Source organism: Portunus trituberculatus, chromosome 49 (assembly GCF_017591435.1).
Source record: "Portunus trituberculatus isolate SZX2019 chromosome 49, ASM1759143v1, whole genome shotgun sequence".
Classification (NCBI taxonomy): domain Eukaryota; kingdom Metazoa; phylum Arthropoda; class Malacostraca; order Decapoda; family Portunidae; genus Portunus; species Portunus trituberculatus.
The window spans coordinates 2,811,330-2,830,359 of NC_059303.1; the positions used below are offsets into that span (position 1 = coordinate 2,811,330).

The following is a 19,030-nucleotide window of genomic DNA, read 5'->3' on the forward strand; positions in this document are numbered from 1 at the left end:
ATCGAGCCATTTAATACTTGACCATCTCTGAGTAAGTGAAGGAAAAAGGAAAACTGATAAAGAAATGCATGTGTTGTTGTGATTCCCCCTCCCCAGCTTCTATTATTTATCAGTGCGATTGTTGCATGTTTCATTGTTTATGATCGAAAATAAAAGGGAAATAAACATGAATATCAGTTACAATTATCGATTTCTATTCGATATTGTACTTACATTTGAATTGTTAATAGAAAGACGAATGATTACGTAAAAAAGACCAAATTAAGGATAACAAAATAAAAGCAGCCAATACAGACAGAAAATCCAATCAACTCAATGTGAAAAAGAAAAAGAAAAAAAAAATCCTATACACAAAAAAGGTATTCCCACACAGAGTTATTCAATTTTCTCACAGTAAAAGAATGAACCAAATTAAAGCCATCAATCAGAGACGCCGTGAGGACTCGGGGCGCCTCCTGACGAAGTAGTGAGCGGGGCGAGCCGGGTGCAGTACATATGGGGAGGCGAAGGAGAAGACGACTCGCTGTAAGGCAGGCATACATTTGGTCGGTGATCGATAGTGATTAATCCGGAGCCTCTCACAGCTCATAACGTTAAATAATGGCTCAATAATGAACTAACGAGCGCTCAATAACGCGTAGGGAGGCAAGGGAAGGAATGGTCCGGGCCGCGCCAGTCGTCAGCGCATCCAGTCCTTCCCTGTGACGAGAACCAGAGAGCCCGGCAAGCACCGCGGCGCCGCTCGAGGACACGACGGCTGATGACGGCGAGAACGGGGACGAGGACAAGGGAAGGGAAGATTTACATATTTCTTATCCACTGGTAGTGTTTGTTTTGCTGCCTCGAGGAATCTGAGTCACTAATGAGATGCTTTGTTGATGTTAACACCAAATATTTCATGATCTACACTAGTTTTCTTGATTTATTACTCGATAACTGAGGAAGAAAAAGTTGTATGTATTCATATATATATATATATATATATATATATATATATATATATATATATATATATATATATATATATATATATATATATATATATATATATATATATATATATATATATATATATATATATATATATATATATATATATATATATATATATATATATAGTCGATGTTAATTTTGTTAATGTTAACGTTGAATGTTTCATGATCTGGAAAAGTTTACTTTATTCATTCATCGATAACGATGAAAAAATGCTGTATGCATTTATTTCTAGTACTGTAATAAATTTTCTATGTCATTTTCCATTTGTTACTGATTAGGAATAACACAATTGTCACTTTCTATAACTGCTAATTTTTATTTAGCATTCTTCTATCTATTTAAAGTGAATATGAATTATTACCAAACCTTCCTTGAATAGACACGCTTCGTTTGTTTGTCCTTTGTAACATATTCATGAGGGTAGAAAGAGTACTGATGAAGTGATAGAAGTAAAGTAAGTAGCCACATTTTTGCGAGATGAGCACCAACAGAAGAAGAATCACAGTACCCGACATTTACTGGCTGATGAATGGCGAGGAATGTAAGCAGATATTTTCACAACCCTGAACGCACACACTCTTGTCTGATGACTTCTGCACTCGTGTATGAAGAGATGCATTCACAAACGCCTTAATGAAGTGGTAGTGTTGAGAAACCCGCTGAGTTTGTGTTGATTATTATATATCATTGTCAACAGGACCTAGATGCCGGGATGAGAAGGAGTGCTTGTGGATGTGACTGCCAGTGTAAATGTATGCACGGCCGCCTTGTCTCGGCTGCCCTCCTTTGACGGCAATGTTAGCTTGGTTTTATTTATCTGTTTTATTATCATTACTGTTTATCCAGAAGGGAAGAACACCCAGGGAGCAAAAAATGATTCCAGGAATCAAAACACTTGTTGATTTTTACTCTCAGTAAAGGAAAGATGGATATTCTAAGGATACAATATAAAAAAAAAATTTACCAGGAATATTAAGTTGAATAAAATCATAGAAACGTGAAAAAAAAAAAAATATATATATATATATATATATATATATATATATATATATATATATATATATATATATATATATATATATATATATATATATATATATATATATATATATATATATATATATATATATATATATATATATATATATATATATATATATATATATATATATATATATATATATATATATATATATATATATATATATATATATATATATATATATATATATATATATATATATATATATATATATATATATATATATATATATATATATATATATATATATATATATATATATATTGATTGATTAAAGAAATCGACCTAATTTTTTCCTTTATTAGAGTGAGCTCAGATCTCAACAATAAGGCAATATATAAAAAAAGACAAGTGACAGTGCCATTCCCCCTAAAAGACTAGTCTAATGGGTTATCCAAATACTGAGGATGTCTCTTCAATTATACACAACATGAAAGCCAGACTAACCTAACCTAACGGGAAACCCAAACTAACTTAACTAAGCTAACCTAACATAAGCTAAGACAACAGAAGAGGAAAGCCAGACTCACCAGGCATGCTACCGTTAGGGAAGGGGCTGTTCTCCATGTGTCGCTTCTTGAGGTCGTAGAGAGGGTCCTGCGCGGAGGGCGACATCGTCATGAAGTCTGAGGCTCGCTTAGGGGGTCGGCCGGGCCTGGAGCTGGACGTGAGCACAAAACAGTACACGATAAACACACCATAAGGGTTAGTAGAGAGGACCCCATGCGGAGGACAAGACCAAGAAGCAGCGAGGACAGGATTAAGGGGTTGATGATGGAGAGGAAGAGAAGGAAAGTGGATGAAGTTACAAATTTGAAGAGGAGAGTACGAAGGAAGGCGATGATGGTGAAGGAAATTAGAGATGGAAAGTGAATGAGTTTAAGAAGATGAGAACGGATGGAAGGAAGGAGGTAATATGAATGAAAAACAAAGAAACTGAAGCAAAGAAAAAAGGAAGATACATTTATAAATCAGAAGAGGAAGAACAATTGAAGAAGCATAGTAATTCAAAAAGGGAAATAAAAACAAAAAGAAACCATTGGAATCTAAGACGATGAATAAGAAGTGACGATAAGAAAATCAACTGAAATGAGGAAGATAAAACGAAAATAAAGAAAATGCATGACATTGGAAGTTAAGGATCAAAGAAAAAAAGGGAAGGCAGAGAAATGAAAAAAAGCGAGAACAGGAAAAATAAAAAGACTAACTGCAATTGATAGATTTAAAGGTGAAGAAGACAAACGTAGAAAATTCAAAGAACGAAAGGTGACTAGATTAAGAAGCTGAAGAGGAAAGGAAGGTATGGGATTATATAGGTACAAGGAAAGAGAAGAGTCGACGAAACCATGAATCTGTTTAATAAAAGATGAAGGAGGGAAAGGTGAATTAACTGGTGGGAGACGAAGATGAAAGGGGTATGAGAGGGACGTGATGAAAAATATGTGAAAATGTTTAGAAAGGAGTTTTAAAGAGATATGAAGGCGAGAAGGCATTAAATACGAAAGGAGAATTGATAAGGATGTAAAAGCATAGTGAAGGGAAGATGTATGAAAAGGAAATGAAAGAAATATTGAAGCAAAAGGCAAATTAAATCAAGGTGGAAACTATGGAAAAATGTCTTCACTGATTACAAACTATTCACTTCACTCAGAATTTTAAACATGAAATCAAGAAGGAAAGAAGATTAACTAAAAGGGAAATAATGAGAACCAATTACACCCAGTGGATTAGTAATTCTTAACTTACATATTACACTATGCAAGGATACATACAGAAAGGTGAATGGATGAGGCGATACTGGTGAGTTCGGCCACGTAACAATAGTGCATTTAATACCAAACCAAGTATTTAGAGTAATTTTCTGTATCATGACCTTAACCTCACCTGTCTCGCGTAAACTCATCCAATACACCAAATAACAAAGAAAGAGAAATTAGAAAAAGTAGACAGATGATACATAAAACAAAAACAAAAACAAAACACGTCGCCATTTATCCTAATACCATGCAGATACATAATTCAGATAACAGCAACACCTTTAAGAATTACAAGGTTAATCTTATCAGTACGACTCTCACACATCAATACCTTGCTATACTTAAAACAGCTCCGTAATATAAGGGTCGGCACACTCCCGAGGCTCCGCGCACTCCCTCAGTCACCACCACCTCAACTACACCGCGGGGAAGGCCTTGTAATTACCACGTGAATAACTTAACACGCACAAGTAAAAAGATGTGAAAAAAAAGCAAAAGGTGTCTATAAATAATAACTAAACATTATCCCTCGCCCAAAGATGATAAGCGTGCGGGTCGTGGATTCCCTTAGGTGGGTTTCAATCCAGACACGATCCATCAGTAATCAATTGGTGGATGGGAGGACGTCTGGGGTGTACAAACTGTAATATGTTGAGGTTATTGCTCCACCGGCCCTGCTGTCACTGGCCACGCCCCGCCGCATGCAAACCCTCGCCTCCTTACTCCTCCTGCCCCTTCTTTACCCCTTCGTCCCCTCGTCCCTCATCTACCTTCTCCCCTTGACTCTTTTTATCATCTTTCAACGTTCATTTCGTCTGCAGTCGGTCCTCTATGCTCTGTGATTCCGCATTTATTCACCCTTTTCTCTATATACCAGTACCCTCTCCTCCCCTTCATCCTCTTACATCCCCTCTCCTCTTTTCGTACTCTTTCATCGTCTGTTTCGTCTCCAGTCAGTCTTCGATGTCGTGAGATCATCCATAAATTCCGCTTTCTTTCTGTATATCAATGCCAGCTTCTTCTGGTTGCTTTTCTCCCGCCCCTCCCTCTCCCTGTTGGTATCCAAGGCGCCTCTACCTGTGCTTCAGCCTCAGGCCTCCCCGCCCTTGTGCTTCTGTCGTGTCCGCCGCCTGTCGGATGATTTCTCTCCGTAATCTCTCCCCTGTCACACCCTCCACATATGTTTCTCCTCCCTTCCCACAAGGCTTGGTGATAATCATCTTCTCATGACATATGCATTCTTATTTTCATTCTTATTTTTCGTTTTTTCTTTTTTTTTCCCTTTTTGTTACCTCCTTTTCTTTCTTCGTTCTTCTCTCGTTTCTCTTTTGTGTTCCTTTCCGCTTATAAATTCTCAGATTAGATTTTTACAAACCCCTTAAAAGTCAAGGATTTACTATCGCTCTTCCAATGTCATCCAGCCTTTTCTGTACTTATTTTTTCTCTTTCACTCTCTCTTTCTTCCTCTCTCTTTTCTTGGTATCCTTCTGCCTCATTATTTTTCCTCGTTCTTTCAGGGTTTGCTCGACCTCCATTGACTCCTCCGCGGTGACCCTGTGCATCGCCTCCGTTCCATTTATCACGCTATCACGACTTACAACACGGCGCCGCGGACCAGACCGACCCGCAAGAAATATGTTATGGACGCGAAACTCAATCGATCGAGCTTTTAAGAGAAGACATTTTTCATTCACTACTTCAATAATACGCGAGTTATTTTTTTTTCTCTCTTTTTTCTCTCTCTTAGTAATGTTGTAGTTGTAGAGTCATTCAAATCCATTTTTTTCCGTAAATAGCATACAAACAGTGATATGTGATCCAATCCTCCTTTCCTTCACACAGGTGGCTCTAAACAGTCCTCATTCATTCAGACACCTTCCTCATGCCTCCCAAAATCTCATGTACTCCTCTCACCCTCTCTTAACTCTCCCTTATCGTCTTTTATCTCCCTCTCCCTCACTCTGCCTCACCCATCACTAGTTCGTCACGCCTCCCTCTCTTCTCTTCTCTCTCACTCTCCGTCTGCCTCACTCCTCTCTCCATCATCAGAGCTAAAGCATTCACAAACATTCAAAAGGGACAGTTCAATTTAGCAACATAAAGTTTGCACAAATAGAAAAATAAGTTAATAAAGAAAAATACTAATAACACCTTAACATCTTCAATAGAGCTCTTTTCCGCTCTAAGACACCTTGCTACACCGCGCTTTGCAGAACTACTAAAGAATAAACAGACAATCTCAACACTGCCATCTCCTTCATAGTAGCTTCATCTTAAAACCTTCAGTAGTACTCATTCCTTCTCCCTCCGTCACCTTACAACACCAAGCCTTCCTTACAGTAGCAGCAGAAGCCCTTCCCCCCACAACACCACCCAAACACGCCCCTAAGTAACCAGCAGACAGTCCCAGCCAACCACCTCCCGCCACACTAACTACTGGAGGGTCATTCATGCCGCGCTAACTTGCCCCGCACAGACAGTAGCTGGGATTTGATGACCTGGACACCCGTAGCTAAAGGGCAGCGAAAAGAGGGAGGGAAGGAGGGAGGGAAAGAGGGAATGGAGGGACGGCTGAAAGGGAAGGTTTGAAAAGGTAAAAAGATGAAGGTGTTTATATTTTGTGGCTATTTTTTGGGTTTTTTTAGTTTTTTTTTTTATTTAATGATTTGTTCTTCCTTTTCTGCAGATTTTTACTTCTCTATTTCTTTTCTTCGTTCGATTTTCCAGTTTCCAGTTTCTCTTTCTCTTATTTCTTCCCTTTTCCTAATGCTACATCTTCCTTCTCCTTCTTTTTCCCCATTTTTTTCTTTCTCATTCGTCCAATCTTCCACTTTCCCTTTTTTTTCTTCTTTCGTCCCATTTCTTTACGCCAAATCATCACTCTCCATCTTCCCTACCTCTCTCTTTTAGTCTCTCTCTCTCCCTCTCTTCCTCCCCCGTCTCCCTTCCCTCCACCAGCAAGAAAATTACGTAAAGTCACGACGAATTTGCTGGAGGAGAAAATAATTAAGTCTCCATGTATTAGCATCTCAAATCACTATTTATATTTTGGTATACACTGTTGCTTTAATTCTTGTTTATATTGATACTTGACACGTTAATGCAGTACGAAAATGATAATAGGACTTGAGGTGGACACATAATTAATAGTTGTTGGTAATAATGATAATGCAGATGATGATGGTAATAATAAGGAGAATGAGAATAATAAGAGGAGGAGAAGAAAAATAGTAATAAGAATAAGAGCGATAACAAAATGAAGAAGACGGAATAAAAAGAAAGATGGGAAGAACAGCGTAGTAGTGGTAGTAGTAGTAGTAGTAGTAGTAGTAGTAGTAGTAGTAGTAGTACATTAAAGAAAAACAAGAGAAAACAATAAAACTAACAAATGCCATCTAACCAGAACAATGTCATTATTAAACACACACACACACACACACACACACACACACACACACACACACACACATACACACACTGCCAAGGGATGCGCTCATAACTATTAAAACCAAGTAACTTCTTTTTTTTCTTCTCAGTATCGTTAACTTTCCGCCTGCACGTCCTCCGCCATCTCCATGTTTACTTGATAATGTGTCCCCCTCACTTTTAATGTTCAAAGTTTACCCGCGAGAATATTGTTAAAATAAATGAAACAAAATTATGAAGCTTTACTCAAATTTATGAAACAAGTTGCTCGCTCTCTCTCTCTCTCTCTCTCTCTCTCTCTCTCTCTCTCTCTCTCTCTCTCTCTCTCTCTCTCTCTCTCTCTCTCTCTCTCTCTCTCTCTCTCGTGTAATGATAGTGTTGTCGATAATAAACATGAGTCTAAATTAATTTTGAGTTGAAGTTAAAAACGTGTTTATTATTATTACCGTGAAAAATTATTGATTAAAACTTTTCAATAATAGTGAATTGATAGTAAGAAAGAAGTAAAGAGAGAAAAGAAGAAAAAAAAATACTCGTTCCTGTAGGCTTGATGTAACGGTAAGAAGCCATTCAAGTATTCTTCAACTTTTTCAGTCTTTTTTTTTCTTTAATCAGCTTTTCCTCTTTACTCTACGAACATTCTGAACTCCTTCATTACTACGGTCGTCCCTCCTCCCTTCCATCCTTCACCCCTCTGGCACTGCTGAAATTGCTTGTGTGGAGACATAAGACAGAACAAGAAGAGGAGGAATGAGGTTAACTTGATTGATCTTTTACGCCACAGAAATATTTACGAGCTGAAAAAAAAAAATTGAAAACATAAGAATTGAAGGGGAAAATATGTGTCGTACTGAAAATATTAATCCGTCATCAAAGAGAGAGAGAGAGAGAGAGAGAGAGAGAGAGAGAGAGAGAGAGAGAGAGAGAGAGAGAGAGAGAGAGAGAGAGAAAAGTTCAGAGAGAGAAACAGAGACAGACAGAAGGCCACAGACAATCCAGACAGGAGAAAGAATACGAAACTCAACTGCACTTCTTCGTAAACCTCCACTCCTAACTGTGAAGGCGGCGTGAACTAAGACGCAGCTACGTAGGTACTGGTAATTAATCAGGGGTTAATAATAAATAAACAGTTAATAGCCTAGGCAATAAATCAGCGATGAGACAAGAGCAATTTAGTGTCGGCAGCAGAGAACCATTTTTTTTCTTTCCGTTCAAAGGTGGTAGAGGAACTTTTGCACGTGTATGTGAGCAATTTCAACTCCAAATAAATCCAGATGCAATATAAAGTAGAATTGGATGATGAGTATTATTGACAAGAAGATACTGTTGGTGAAGAATGAGTGTGAGGAGGAGGAGGAGGAGGAGGAGGAGGAGGAGAAAAAAATAACAAAAACCAGACAGGAAAACAATACGAACAAGTGACAAGTATAAGTAGGAAAGTACGCAAACAAGAACTTAAAAAAATAAACAAGAATAATCATAATAAGAACAAAAATAAATCCGCCCAAAAACTAATTCAACATAAAAAATAAAAAATCTCAAACAAACTAAACCAATGATAAAAGAAGAAAGAAAACACCATTCAGAGATTGTCGTCCTGACAGAACCAACACTCAACCAATCCCAGTGTGGCTACAATTGTCTCACTTCCTCCTGCTACACCCCTTCGTCAGGCAGCTCCTCCCTCTTTCCTTCCCTTAGAACCCTTCCTGGGCTCCCACGATTCGTCTAAATTAGTGTCCAAGTCCCGTCCGCACGACATAACTGAGGAAATGTGTCGAGGGGCGGCGAGGGAGCCCACAGCAGTCCTCTGGCGGTGAAGAGGGAAACCACAACACCTCCTGGCCATCACTCAGGGCTGTCAGGCGCCGCGGAAGGGGAGTGAAAGGTCCTTGTCATGTTCTGAAGGTAAGGTGGAGTTTGTTCTGTGATTCCACGTTTTGTGGATTTGAAGGAAAGACGAATTTGTGTTGCGTGAATGAGTGTTGTCTTTTGCTTTCTGAGATGTTGAGTTTTAGTTGATTCTCGAACTGATATTGAATGCATTAAAGTTTTTCTAAGTTTTGTTAGAATAAACAGAAAGACAGAACGTGGCGAGAAAATCTACTTCATTGACTGCGTCCTTTTATTTCAACTCTCTTCATTGTAATAGTCAAAATGAAAACAACAACAACACCTGTCTCTCTCTTAATGAAGTAACTTTCCACCTTCATCCTTCACCTCCATCCTGCTGGCATCTTCCCTTGTCCAGTCCTCCTGCCGGCCATCCATTCTTTCCCTCTCCCTCACTCCTTTACTCGTTCCCTTCCCCTTCCCGTCGTGGCTGAGGACTGACTGCTGACAAACGAGGCGATCAACTCAACCACTCAAGACAGAACCAACAAGAGGCCCCGGGACGCCCTCACTCTGTGCCTGGACGATGTAAGCTGAATGTAGTGCGCCCGTGGTCAGTTCGAGGGTGAGGGAGCTACCCATTACACAGATTGCCGTCACGCACGCCCTCTAAAGGCTAATCCGGGGACTAATACGACGCCATTGAAATGTCTTCTCGTTTTGACATCTTATGTTGGGAGATAATTTCTGAGGTTACAAGTATTATCCTTTAAATCGTTTCGTCTCTTGGAGTAGATTATCTTGGTGATCTACGGGTTGATTAGGGCAATGAATGGTGACTGTGTAAGCATTCTCTCGTAAAACCCGTGCCCTACTTCTTTTCTTTTGACGGATTGAAAAATGTCAGCGTTCTACCTTGAGTAAATGTTTTTCTCAAGCTCCGATAATATTTTTGCTAACGCCGTTTCATGGGCTTACGTTTTTTTTTTTTTTTATTGATATGTTAAGTTTTCGATTAATTCGTAAAATGAAAACTGAGCGCTCCTTGAATCCCGTCTTTCTTTTGTCGTTATACTTGCTTTTCAGTTTATATTCCTACATTGAGTTATCGTTTTATTCTTATACAGTAAAGAAGTGCAATTAGTTATACCGCTATTCAACTTCAAACCTTGTCATCTTGTATCTTTGTTTGTTGACGAGGGGATAAGAGAAGTGCCGGGAGTCTTCACTGTGACACGAGGAGAGGCGCATCGCTCATAACACATAACCAACTGGACGCGGCCACAGTTTAGCGCCTGAGTTGAGTCGTTCAGTCCATTATTACTCTATTCCGTTGCGTCCCGTGTCCCCACCTCCTCGCGGCCTGGCCTGAGCAGGATATATGCACGACAACACGCTCATTATCTTTAAATTATATTGGATTTATACGACGGGGATTCGGCCGAGACTCATTCATCTCTGCCCAGCCCTGACCACCACGACGCTCGGCCACTGACCAGCAGCACACCAGGAACACGAGTCTTGATCTCCAGTTCGTCGGGTTATAAGAGCAAGCAACTGCGTTCTTAAATGTTTCTGGATCTACCCTTGATTACATTTAAATAGGCCTGAGGGGAGGTTAATAGTGTTTTAAGAGTGCTTTCATGAGTCTGATAATAGTTTAGCTAGGATTACATACTCATGAGAACCGCCTTGATGATTTTCGCGGTCTTTGGAAATAGTCCTTTAAGAGTCTTGTCATGGTCCTGGTAATGGTTTAAGAAATATTCTGTATCGCCAACAGAAAAACACCAATCGAAACTTGACAAATATTCATTGTAGCATTGAAAAACATTCCTTAAGATGAAAAAAAAAGCGCTTCAAAATACCGGATCTGGAATCTCGATCACTCATTGGCTAGTTTGAAATTTAAAGAAACGAGCATATTCAACTGACAGGAGATAAAAAAAAAAAGTAGTTATGCATCATTCCATCGCACGTGGAATGCCCCAAACTGTCCCTCCTTCCCCAGCAGCGCCAACCTCACCGTCAGCAGTGCCTGTACTAATGCCCTTCTCACGAGGCTCAGGAGGGGTCAGCTAGGAGGGCCTTGAGACGCTAATGCCTGAGTGATCTGTGAAATAGTGGCAGTGCTGTACGATCATAACTCCGCTGCCAGACGAAGCTCGTTAGCACGCAATGGTACAGCACATGACATCAGGCACGCATCAGAGAGAGGAGCGTTCAGGCAGAGCAATAAAGAGTCATGCGTGGAGGATAGAGGAGAATTGAAGAGCTCAGCAGGTACCTCAGTCAAGCAATCACAAACTTCCTTTCTTTTTCTGTGCGGTGCGAGAGTGGAAGGCAAGGGAGTTTAAGTCAGCATAAAGAATACCAGAGCACGCCTTCAGGTCGGTGTTAAGCTCAAATCTTTTCCACAAATACAACGGAACGGACGCGTAACATGACTCAGTGCCGCGCGGAGAGACAGTGACGAGCTGCAAGAACACACCACTGTATTTTCCCTGTCTTTTATAACCCACGTGCACGACAAGCACCGCCGCGCCAAAGTTCTGCATATGTTCTATTATTACACGGCCAGAAGCAGAGGAGTATGTGTCTCATTTAAAAAGGAACGCCAAGACGAATAGCTACCGTGGACTGTGTCAGTGGAAAAACTGGAAACATGTAAAGAGAGAGAGAGAGAGAGAGAGAGAGAGAGAGAGAGAGAGAGACTGGTTGACATGAAATCACAAGATAAAGAAATAAGCAAACAAACCATTTTCACAATAAAGAACAAGTGACACGAGAAACACTGCAAGAAAAACTCGATTTCTCTCCAACTTTTTATACTTCTGCAGAAGAAAAACCTTCTGAGTACAAGAGCAAATCATGAGATAAAGAAATAAACTAACAGAATATGACAGGGAACCGGACCATAAGAAATAACACTCTAAAAAAGAAAAAAAGAAAAAAAAAGAAAGCTAGATTTCTCTCCTCTTTTCATAGACGCCTTAAAAGTAGAGTAAAAAAAAAATGTAAACGGGAGAAAAAGAAAGAACAAGAGTTGGGTAAGGTAGAGAAAAATAAAGAATAATAGCAAAGTATGACATACAAAAAACTTTACTAATAGTCATTCAAAAGAGAAAGAAGATTGAATAAGGATAGAAAAAGGAAGAAAAGCTGAGGAAGGTAAAAAAAAACAAAGCTGTAAGATTAAGAAAAGTTGAATAAGACATAACAAAAGAAAAAAAAGATAAATAACAAAAAAGAGGAAAAAAAAAGGAGAAACAAACAGATAAACACGAACTAAACAAATCAAGCAACACTAGCATGACTCTTCAGGTTCGCCAAGCATTGCATGTGCGAGGCTCGTGCTGGATCAAGTCTCGCTGCCATGTGGGGAAGAAGAGGCTCACACACCAGCCCAGACCTGAACCTCGAGGCTGCCAGGTGCAAAAACTCACCTGGATCACCCACGCGAGAGTTCATTGTCTGCTGCGAGGCATTTAGCAGCTTCGTAAATCCTCTCCGCTACCAGACAGACGCGTGACGTGCATTGACTGTAACACGCAGCGACGTGGTGATCGACAGGTGTGCTTGGCTTACCTGGTGACCTGTATTGACGTAACAGGTACTTCTTTCTCAGATAACAAAGAAGGAAACATGAATATGGACGTAAAACTACAAATTTCATGAACAATAACCAAAACTCGTTGATTCTACACGGTTTTTAACTCGAGTATGAAAATGTACAAATACCATGAACAATGCACAAATACCATGAACAATAAATCAATAATCATCAGACTCGTTGATCTTGTTTCGTTTTCTTTGACACTACCACCACCACCACTACTATTGCAAGAAAAACACAGGTATACACTCAAACTACAAACTTGTGTCAATAGCTATAGGTACTTTTCTTTTTTTTTCTCTCTATCTCCCGTTTTCCCTTCAGCGCTTCCATCACCGCCACCAGCAGCGCCTCCGCCCATCAAGCAGCGTCTCTTTATCTTCCCTCGTGGCATTAAGGGATCGGGGACGTCACAGCTCCATAACGCAACAAATGGAGACTTTAAAACGCACGACGCCCCAGAATTACCCTTTCCATCTGCTGTCAATACTAGATAATCGAACACGAGCCACATATCGATCCACGGGTGATGGAAGTGTCTTATTATAAAGTGCTGCTCCTCCTTCACAGTTCAAGCAATGAGTGAATGAATGGAGATGAAGTATTACTCAGCCAAGAGACCTTTAAATACATAAGGATATTCTATTTCCTGTCGCTTCCTCCTTGTAATGGTTTATAGCAATGTAATATCAAACTTCGTACATTCGTTCTAAATCTTATCACTTAATTTACATCCGAAACAATTCATCGCTATTTCTGCAACACCTAGTCCTGTCAATAAACCTCCACTGCAACACTGCACAACACAACACCACACCACAACACAGGGCCACGCTTTCTCTCATCACTTGAAACAAGACACTGTCCCTCTCCGTAAAACTTCCATCGCAGTAACACAAAACACAACCACAAATCACACAACATATCTTTAAGTTCACTGACAGAAATATAAGGAGAAAAGGACACAGAGACACACCAATAACAAAACACTGTCCCTGTCTTTAAGTTTCAACCACGGGAGCAGCAACTCACACAACAGTTCAATCAACGACATAAATAACCCAACACGGGGCGGGAGGGAACATCGGGGCCCACATCTTGCAGAATCCACGGTCAGCCCTATAATTCCAGGGAAAATAGCCGAGGTTGGACATTCGGCGTTGACTCTGCTCCATTTCGTGACACGGGCCTCCATGTTGTCCGTCTATTTCCGAGCATAGATGATTCAAGCAACAACTGTAATTCTGACGGAGGGAGAAGGACGAGGGAGAGAAGGAGAGGCAGTGTAGGGAACGCTCGTGAAAAAGGTTGGTTCCAGCTTGTTAAGCGTAATGAGATTTATTAATAAAAGTGAGATTTGGAAGAAGGAATGGAAAGCTAATGAATTGAGTTAGATAGGGAGAAACGTAGAGAAGAAGGAAGAAAGACAAGGCAAAACAAGGCAAACAAGAAAGGAGAAGAAAAGGGAAAAGAAGAGAAGATAGGCAAGGAAAGACAGACAAACAGAAAACATGGGGACAGATACACAAACCCAGACAAACACCCAAACAGATAAACAAACAAACAAACAAAAATACAGCAAAATCATTCAGACACAAACAACAGCAGCAGAAAATGAAAAGAAATAGTTAAATCTAATACTTTTTCCACTCTCGTTAAACAAAATCACCGTAAGATATTTTCGTACCAAAGAACTGTGATGTTTTCTGCTGCTAATAAGAAGTAATGAGTCTTCCTTAGGGTTGAAATGCCGTAACCAAGAGAAGTTTTCTTTCTTCCCATTTCTTGTGACGTGCTATAGACATGAGGAGGAGGAGGAGGAGGAAGAAATATCAATAGTAACAGTGTCTTTCTCGTGGCATGTCTGAGGACGATAAAGCTACGTTCACACACACACACACACACACACACGTGCATCTACAGTGACTCAGCCCAGAAAGAAATGGTTCCTAATGTCACGGTGTTGGAAAATTATTGTTCGTGTAACTGGTGAATTTGAAGCAAGTGTGTGTGTGTGTGTGTGTGTGTGTGTGTGTGTGTGTGTGTGTGTGTGTGTGTGTGTGTGTGTGTGTGTGTGTGTGTGTGTGTGTGTGTGTGTGTGTGTGTGTGTGTGTGTGTGTGTGTGTGTGTGTGTGTGTGTGTGTGTGTGTGTGTGTGTGTGTGTGTGTGTGTGTGTGTGTGTGTGTGTGTGTGCGTTTTCTTCCTTTTTATCAATTTATTCGAAACTCACAGCAAAATATTAAGTTCTTAAAATTCGATAAATAAGAAAATAAATAGAGTCTGAATTAAAGTGGAATTAAATATTAGGAAAAATAGTAAAATTATATCCATATTCATGTTGCATATCGAAATGACTGAAGACTAACAAAAAACAATAACCGCAAAACAAACATAATTACAACTCCAACAAAATACAAGAAACCAGAGAATAATGACGACAAAGAGGAAGAAACACGATAAGAATGATTGAGCACGGCAAGAAGAGAAAATAAAAATCTTGGAAACAGAAGAAAAAGAAAACACAATTACAATAAAGAAAAATATAAGATAGAAAACAGAAAAGAAGCATAGTAAAGAAAGATAATAAAAACAAACAAAAATCGACTCATTAACAATAACAAGATGAAAAAAAAAAGTAAGGAAAGACGAGAAGAAGTTGGAGAAGAAAGAGGGAAGAGGAGGGAGGAGGAGGGAGGAAGAGGGAGGAGGAGGGAGGAGGAGGAGGAGTAGAAGACGGCGTCATGGAGGGTAACAGGAAGAGGAAGAGCGGACTAACAGCCAAAACTTGAGATCTGAAGTCATTAAGGCAGTTACTATGTAAATAGGAGAAGCAGGTGAGGCCGGCCTGCTAACACGAGGTCCTGACGCTACACAAGGGGGCGCCGCTCCTCATGCTCCTCCTCCTCCTCGTGCTCTTTCTGTTCCTCATATTTCTTGCCCTCTCCTTTCGTATATCGAGAGAGAGAGAGAGAGAGAGAGAGAGAGAGAGAGAGAGAGAGAGAGAGAGAGAGAGAGAGAGAGAGAGAGAGAGAGAGAGAGAGAGAGAGAGAGAGAGAGAGAGAGAGAGAGAGAGAGAGAGAGAGAGAGAGAGAGAGAGAGAGAGAGAGAGAGAGAGAGAGAGAGAGAGAGAGAGAGAGAGAGAGAGAGAGAGAGAGAGAGAGAGAGAGAGAGAGAGAGAGAGAGAGAGAGAGAGAGAGAGAGAGAGAGAGAGAGAGAGAGAGAGAGAGAGAGAGAGAGAGAGAGAGAATTTTAGTAAACAAATGAAGAGAAAAATAAGATAATAAAGGAAAATCACGTAGTCGTAAAAGAAAAATAATAATAATATGACACACACATAGACAGACACACACATAGACTGACACACACATAGACATTAGCAAGGGAAAACCAGTAGCCAAGATTTGAGAGGAAGTAACAAAGAAAGAAATTATAAAATGAAGAGAATACTCACCGCAATATCAACACTAAATATTGTGTGAATAATAAAAGGAGACTGTGAGGAAGGAAGGAACAGGTTGTTAGCCAAAGGAAGCAGGGCAGAAATATACTCATTAATGCACTTCATCATAATTTTGTTACATCATTATTGTTTAATTGTGAAATGAATACATATATATTATATTATTTTGCGATCAATTCATGTCTGTTTTATCATTCCTTATAAGGGTGATGATTCTATGATAATTATTCAGTGTGACACCACCAAGGAAGTGCTTAATGATCGAGTGAGGAAGAGATAATTTCACAGCATGATTTTATCCCACTAAAACACAACTTATATTAAGAAAGTAAAAATTTGCATCTCTTTAATAATAATCACTTCACTTCTCCCCTTCACTGGAAATACACAAGTGTCATCACGAAGTATAACTAAATGTTGGTCACTGAAATGGTTACAAATGTGATAAAAAGAAAAAAACTATAGATCTTTAGCTTTCGCAGACAGATAAACAACGGACTAACTCTTCGTGACTCCAGTTATAAGAAAAACAGTAACGATAAAGAAAGGACGTTATAACGAAAGAAAGAAAGAATAACAGAGAAAGAAGGGAGGAAAAAGAACGAGGCTGATATAAACAGAGAAAGAAAATAAATAGATAAATAAATGAATAAAAAAAAAGCTGAAGAAAGTAAATGAATGAATGGATAAATAAAAGCTAATAACAACGACGACTACACCGGAAAAAAAACGCTCCAAAACACACCACTGGACACTTATACACCAAAAATGGAAGTATAATCATAATAACACATAATCATAACAACACGTGCCAACTTTATTTTTCTCCCTCATTAAAAACACCAATTAGAAGCGCAGTGTTGCCGGGTTTGTGTCTCTAAAAGGATGACACGACTACTGGGGGGCAATTAACATATCCTTAAGGACTCATTTGCACCCCAGGAAGGATGTGGGGATTGCAGAAGGTTGACAGCCACGACAGGATGTAAATATTGAATAACCCTCATTAATACGCCAATAAAGAAAAAAATATATGAATATGAATATGTGAAAGAAAAAAGTAGGTAGACATTATGAAGGAAAATCAAGGATAGTTATAAATATTCTCTCTCTCTCTCTCTCTCTCTCTCTCTCTCTCTCTCTCTCTCTCTCTCTCTCTCTCTCTCTCTCTCTCTCTCTCTCTCTCTCTCTCTCTCTCTCTCTCTCTCTCTCTCTCTCTCTCTCTCTCTCTCTCTCTCTCTCTCTCTTCTCTCTCCAGGCTGCTTCCCTTCCTCTTCCTCCTCCTACTCCTACTCCTCCTCCTCCCCCTCCCGCCCCTTCCCTCTGTTACGCCCTTTAAAACTGCCGAGAAGTGACCATCCCTGAAAGTTATGAAATAGCCAAGATTATTGCTACAACCACTTTGATTCCGGTATGTGCTTCATAGGAGGAGGAGGAGGAGGAGGAGGAGGAGGAGGAGGAGGAGGAGGAGGAAAAGGAGGAGTAGCGGGTGGAGAAGACGAAGAGGAGGGCAAAAGGCAATATCTTCCTGGAACGTAGATTAATTTGTGTATAAGATATATTAATTTATTTACCTACCCGTGTGTGTGTGTGTGTGTGTGTGTGTGTGTGTGTGTGTGTGTGTGTGTGTGTGTTCGGTAGTACTTGTTCACTTCTTTTCTCTTAACGATTTGCTTACTTTCTCAACTTTTTCCCCCTTTTAACTTCCTTTACCATACTTTTTTTCACCTCATTTTCCCCACCACTTCTTGATCTTAACTTATCAATAGAAAATGGCAAAAATAAATCCTTCCACTTTTATCAATAATTTTCACCCATGACAATTAATCTCGTTCGTCTCCTCATTAATGAATAATCATCCCTCCCATTAATGAGACACGCCCATTTTTCCCATTACTGTGGCCCTCAGGTGATTTGTCTTATTTCTTAGTGGCTCAGGACCCAACAATAAAAAGAGCCTTGTATATTTTACGGACCATTACGACCTTCCTTTCTTCCCTTCCACTCTTCCCTTCCCAGCTTCCCAGTACACCTTGGCGACCCCAGCTGGTATACTGAGAGAGAAAGAGAGAAAGAGAGAGAGAGAGAGAGAGAGAGAGAGAGAGAGAGAGAGAGAGAGAGAGAGAGAGAGAGAGAGAGAGAGAGAGAGAGAGAGAGAGAGAGAGAGAGAGAGAGAGAGAGAGAGAGAGAGAGAGAGAGAGAGAGAGAGAGAGAGAGAGAGAGAGAGAGAGAGTTAGTTCATGAGGTAACAATGAAGCTGACAGAGGTATTAGCGGATTAGTGGAGGATTAAAACAAGATAAAAACAGGGAAATCGTTGTGACTTCTGCTTTGTGGATTAGAAATAAGAATGATGCGATACACGTGTTAATAAGTGGGACTCTGTAGAAGACTGAGGCTCAACTCTATAAGCGTAACGAAAAGTGCAGATCAAACTTGAAAAAAAAGAAAAAAAAGAAAATTACAGATAATTATGCCATGAGAGAAATAAAAAAAAAAAACGGAGACAAAAGTTAGAAAAATGATGACTAATGTATGTTGAATAAAGAGGCTTGCATTAATACAGTGTAAAATCCTAAAGGACATTGTATAAAGAAATCTGAAGGAGGGACACGATAAACACTGAAAAGTGACGATACATAAAGAACTTAAAAAACAGCGAGAATGAAAAGAAATACGAGAACCCAGAGAACAATCACACAAGGAGACTGGAATAAGGACGAGGTGATGTGGGCAGGAGTGGGCGGGGCTGGAGTGACTGCCGTCTTAAAGTGTGGACCAAGGACTAAGGTATGGAAGGTGCCTGGACTGTAATCCCCGCGCGGCCCCTCACCGTCCCGCCACTAAGCACACAATACATCACATAAATGTAAAAAGGAAAGTGGTTGGGTAGGGACCAGT

The 19,030-nt window shown here is 39.8% G+C and overlaps 1 protein-coding gene across 1 annotated transcript in view; it reads right to left on the minus strand.

Moving 5' to 3' along the window:
- The window catches only part of LOC123499081 (dachshund homolog 1-like), a 74,414-nt gene that overhangs the window by 15,188 nt on the left and 40,196 nt on the right, over window positions 1–19,030 (minus strand). The window contains exon 3 of the mRNA XM_045246687.1: window positions 2,569–2,699. Coding sequence (XP_045102622.1) covers window positions 2,569–2,699 — 131 coding nt within the window. The remainder of the gene's footprint in view (window positions 1–2,568; window positions 2,700–19,030) is intronic.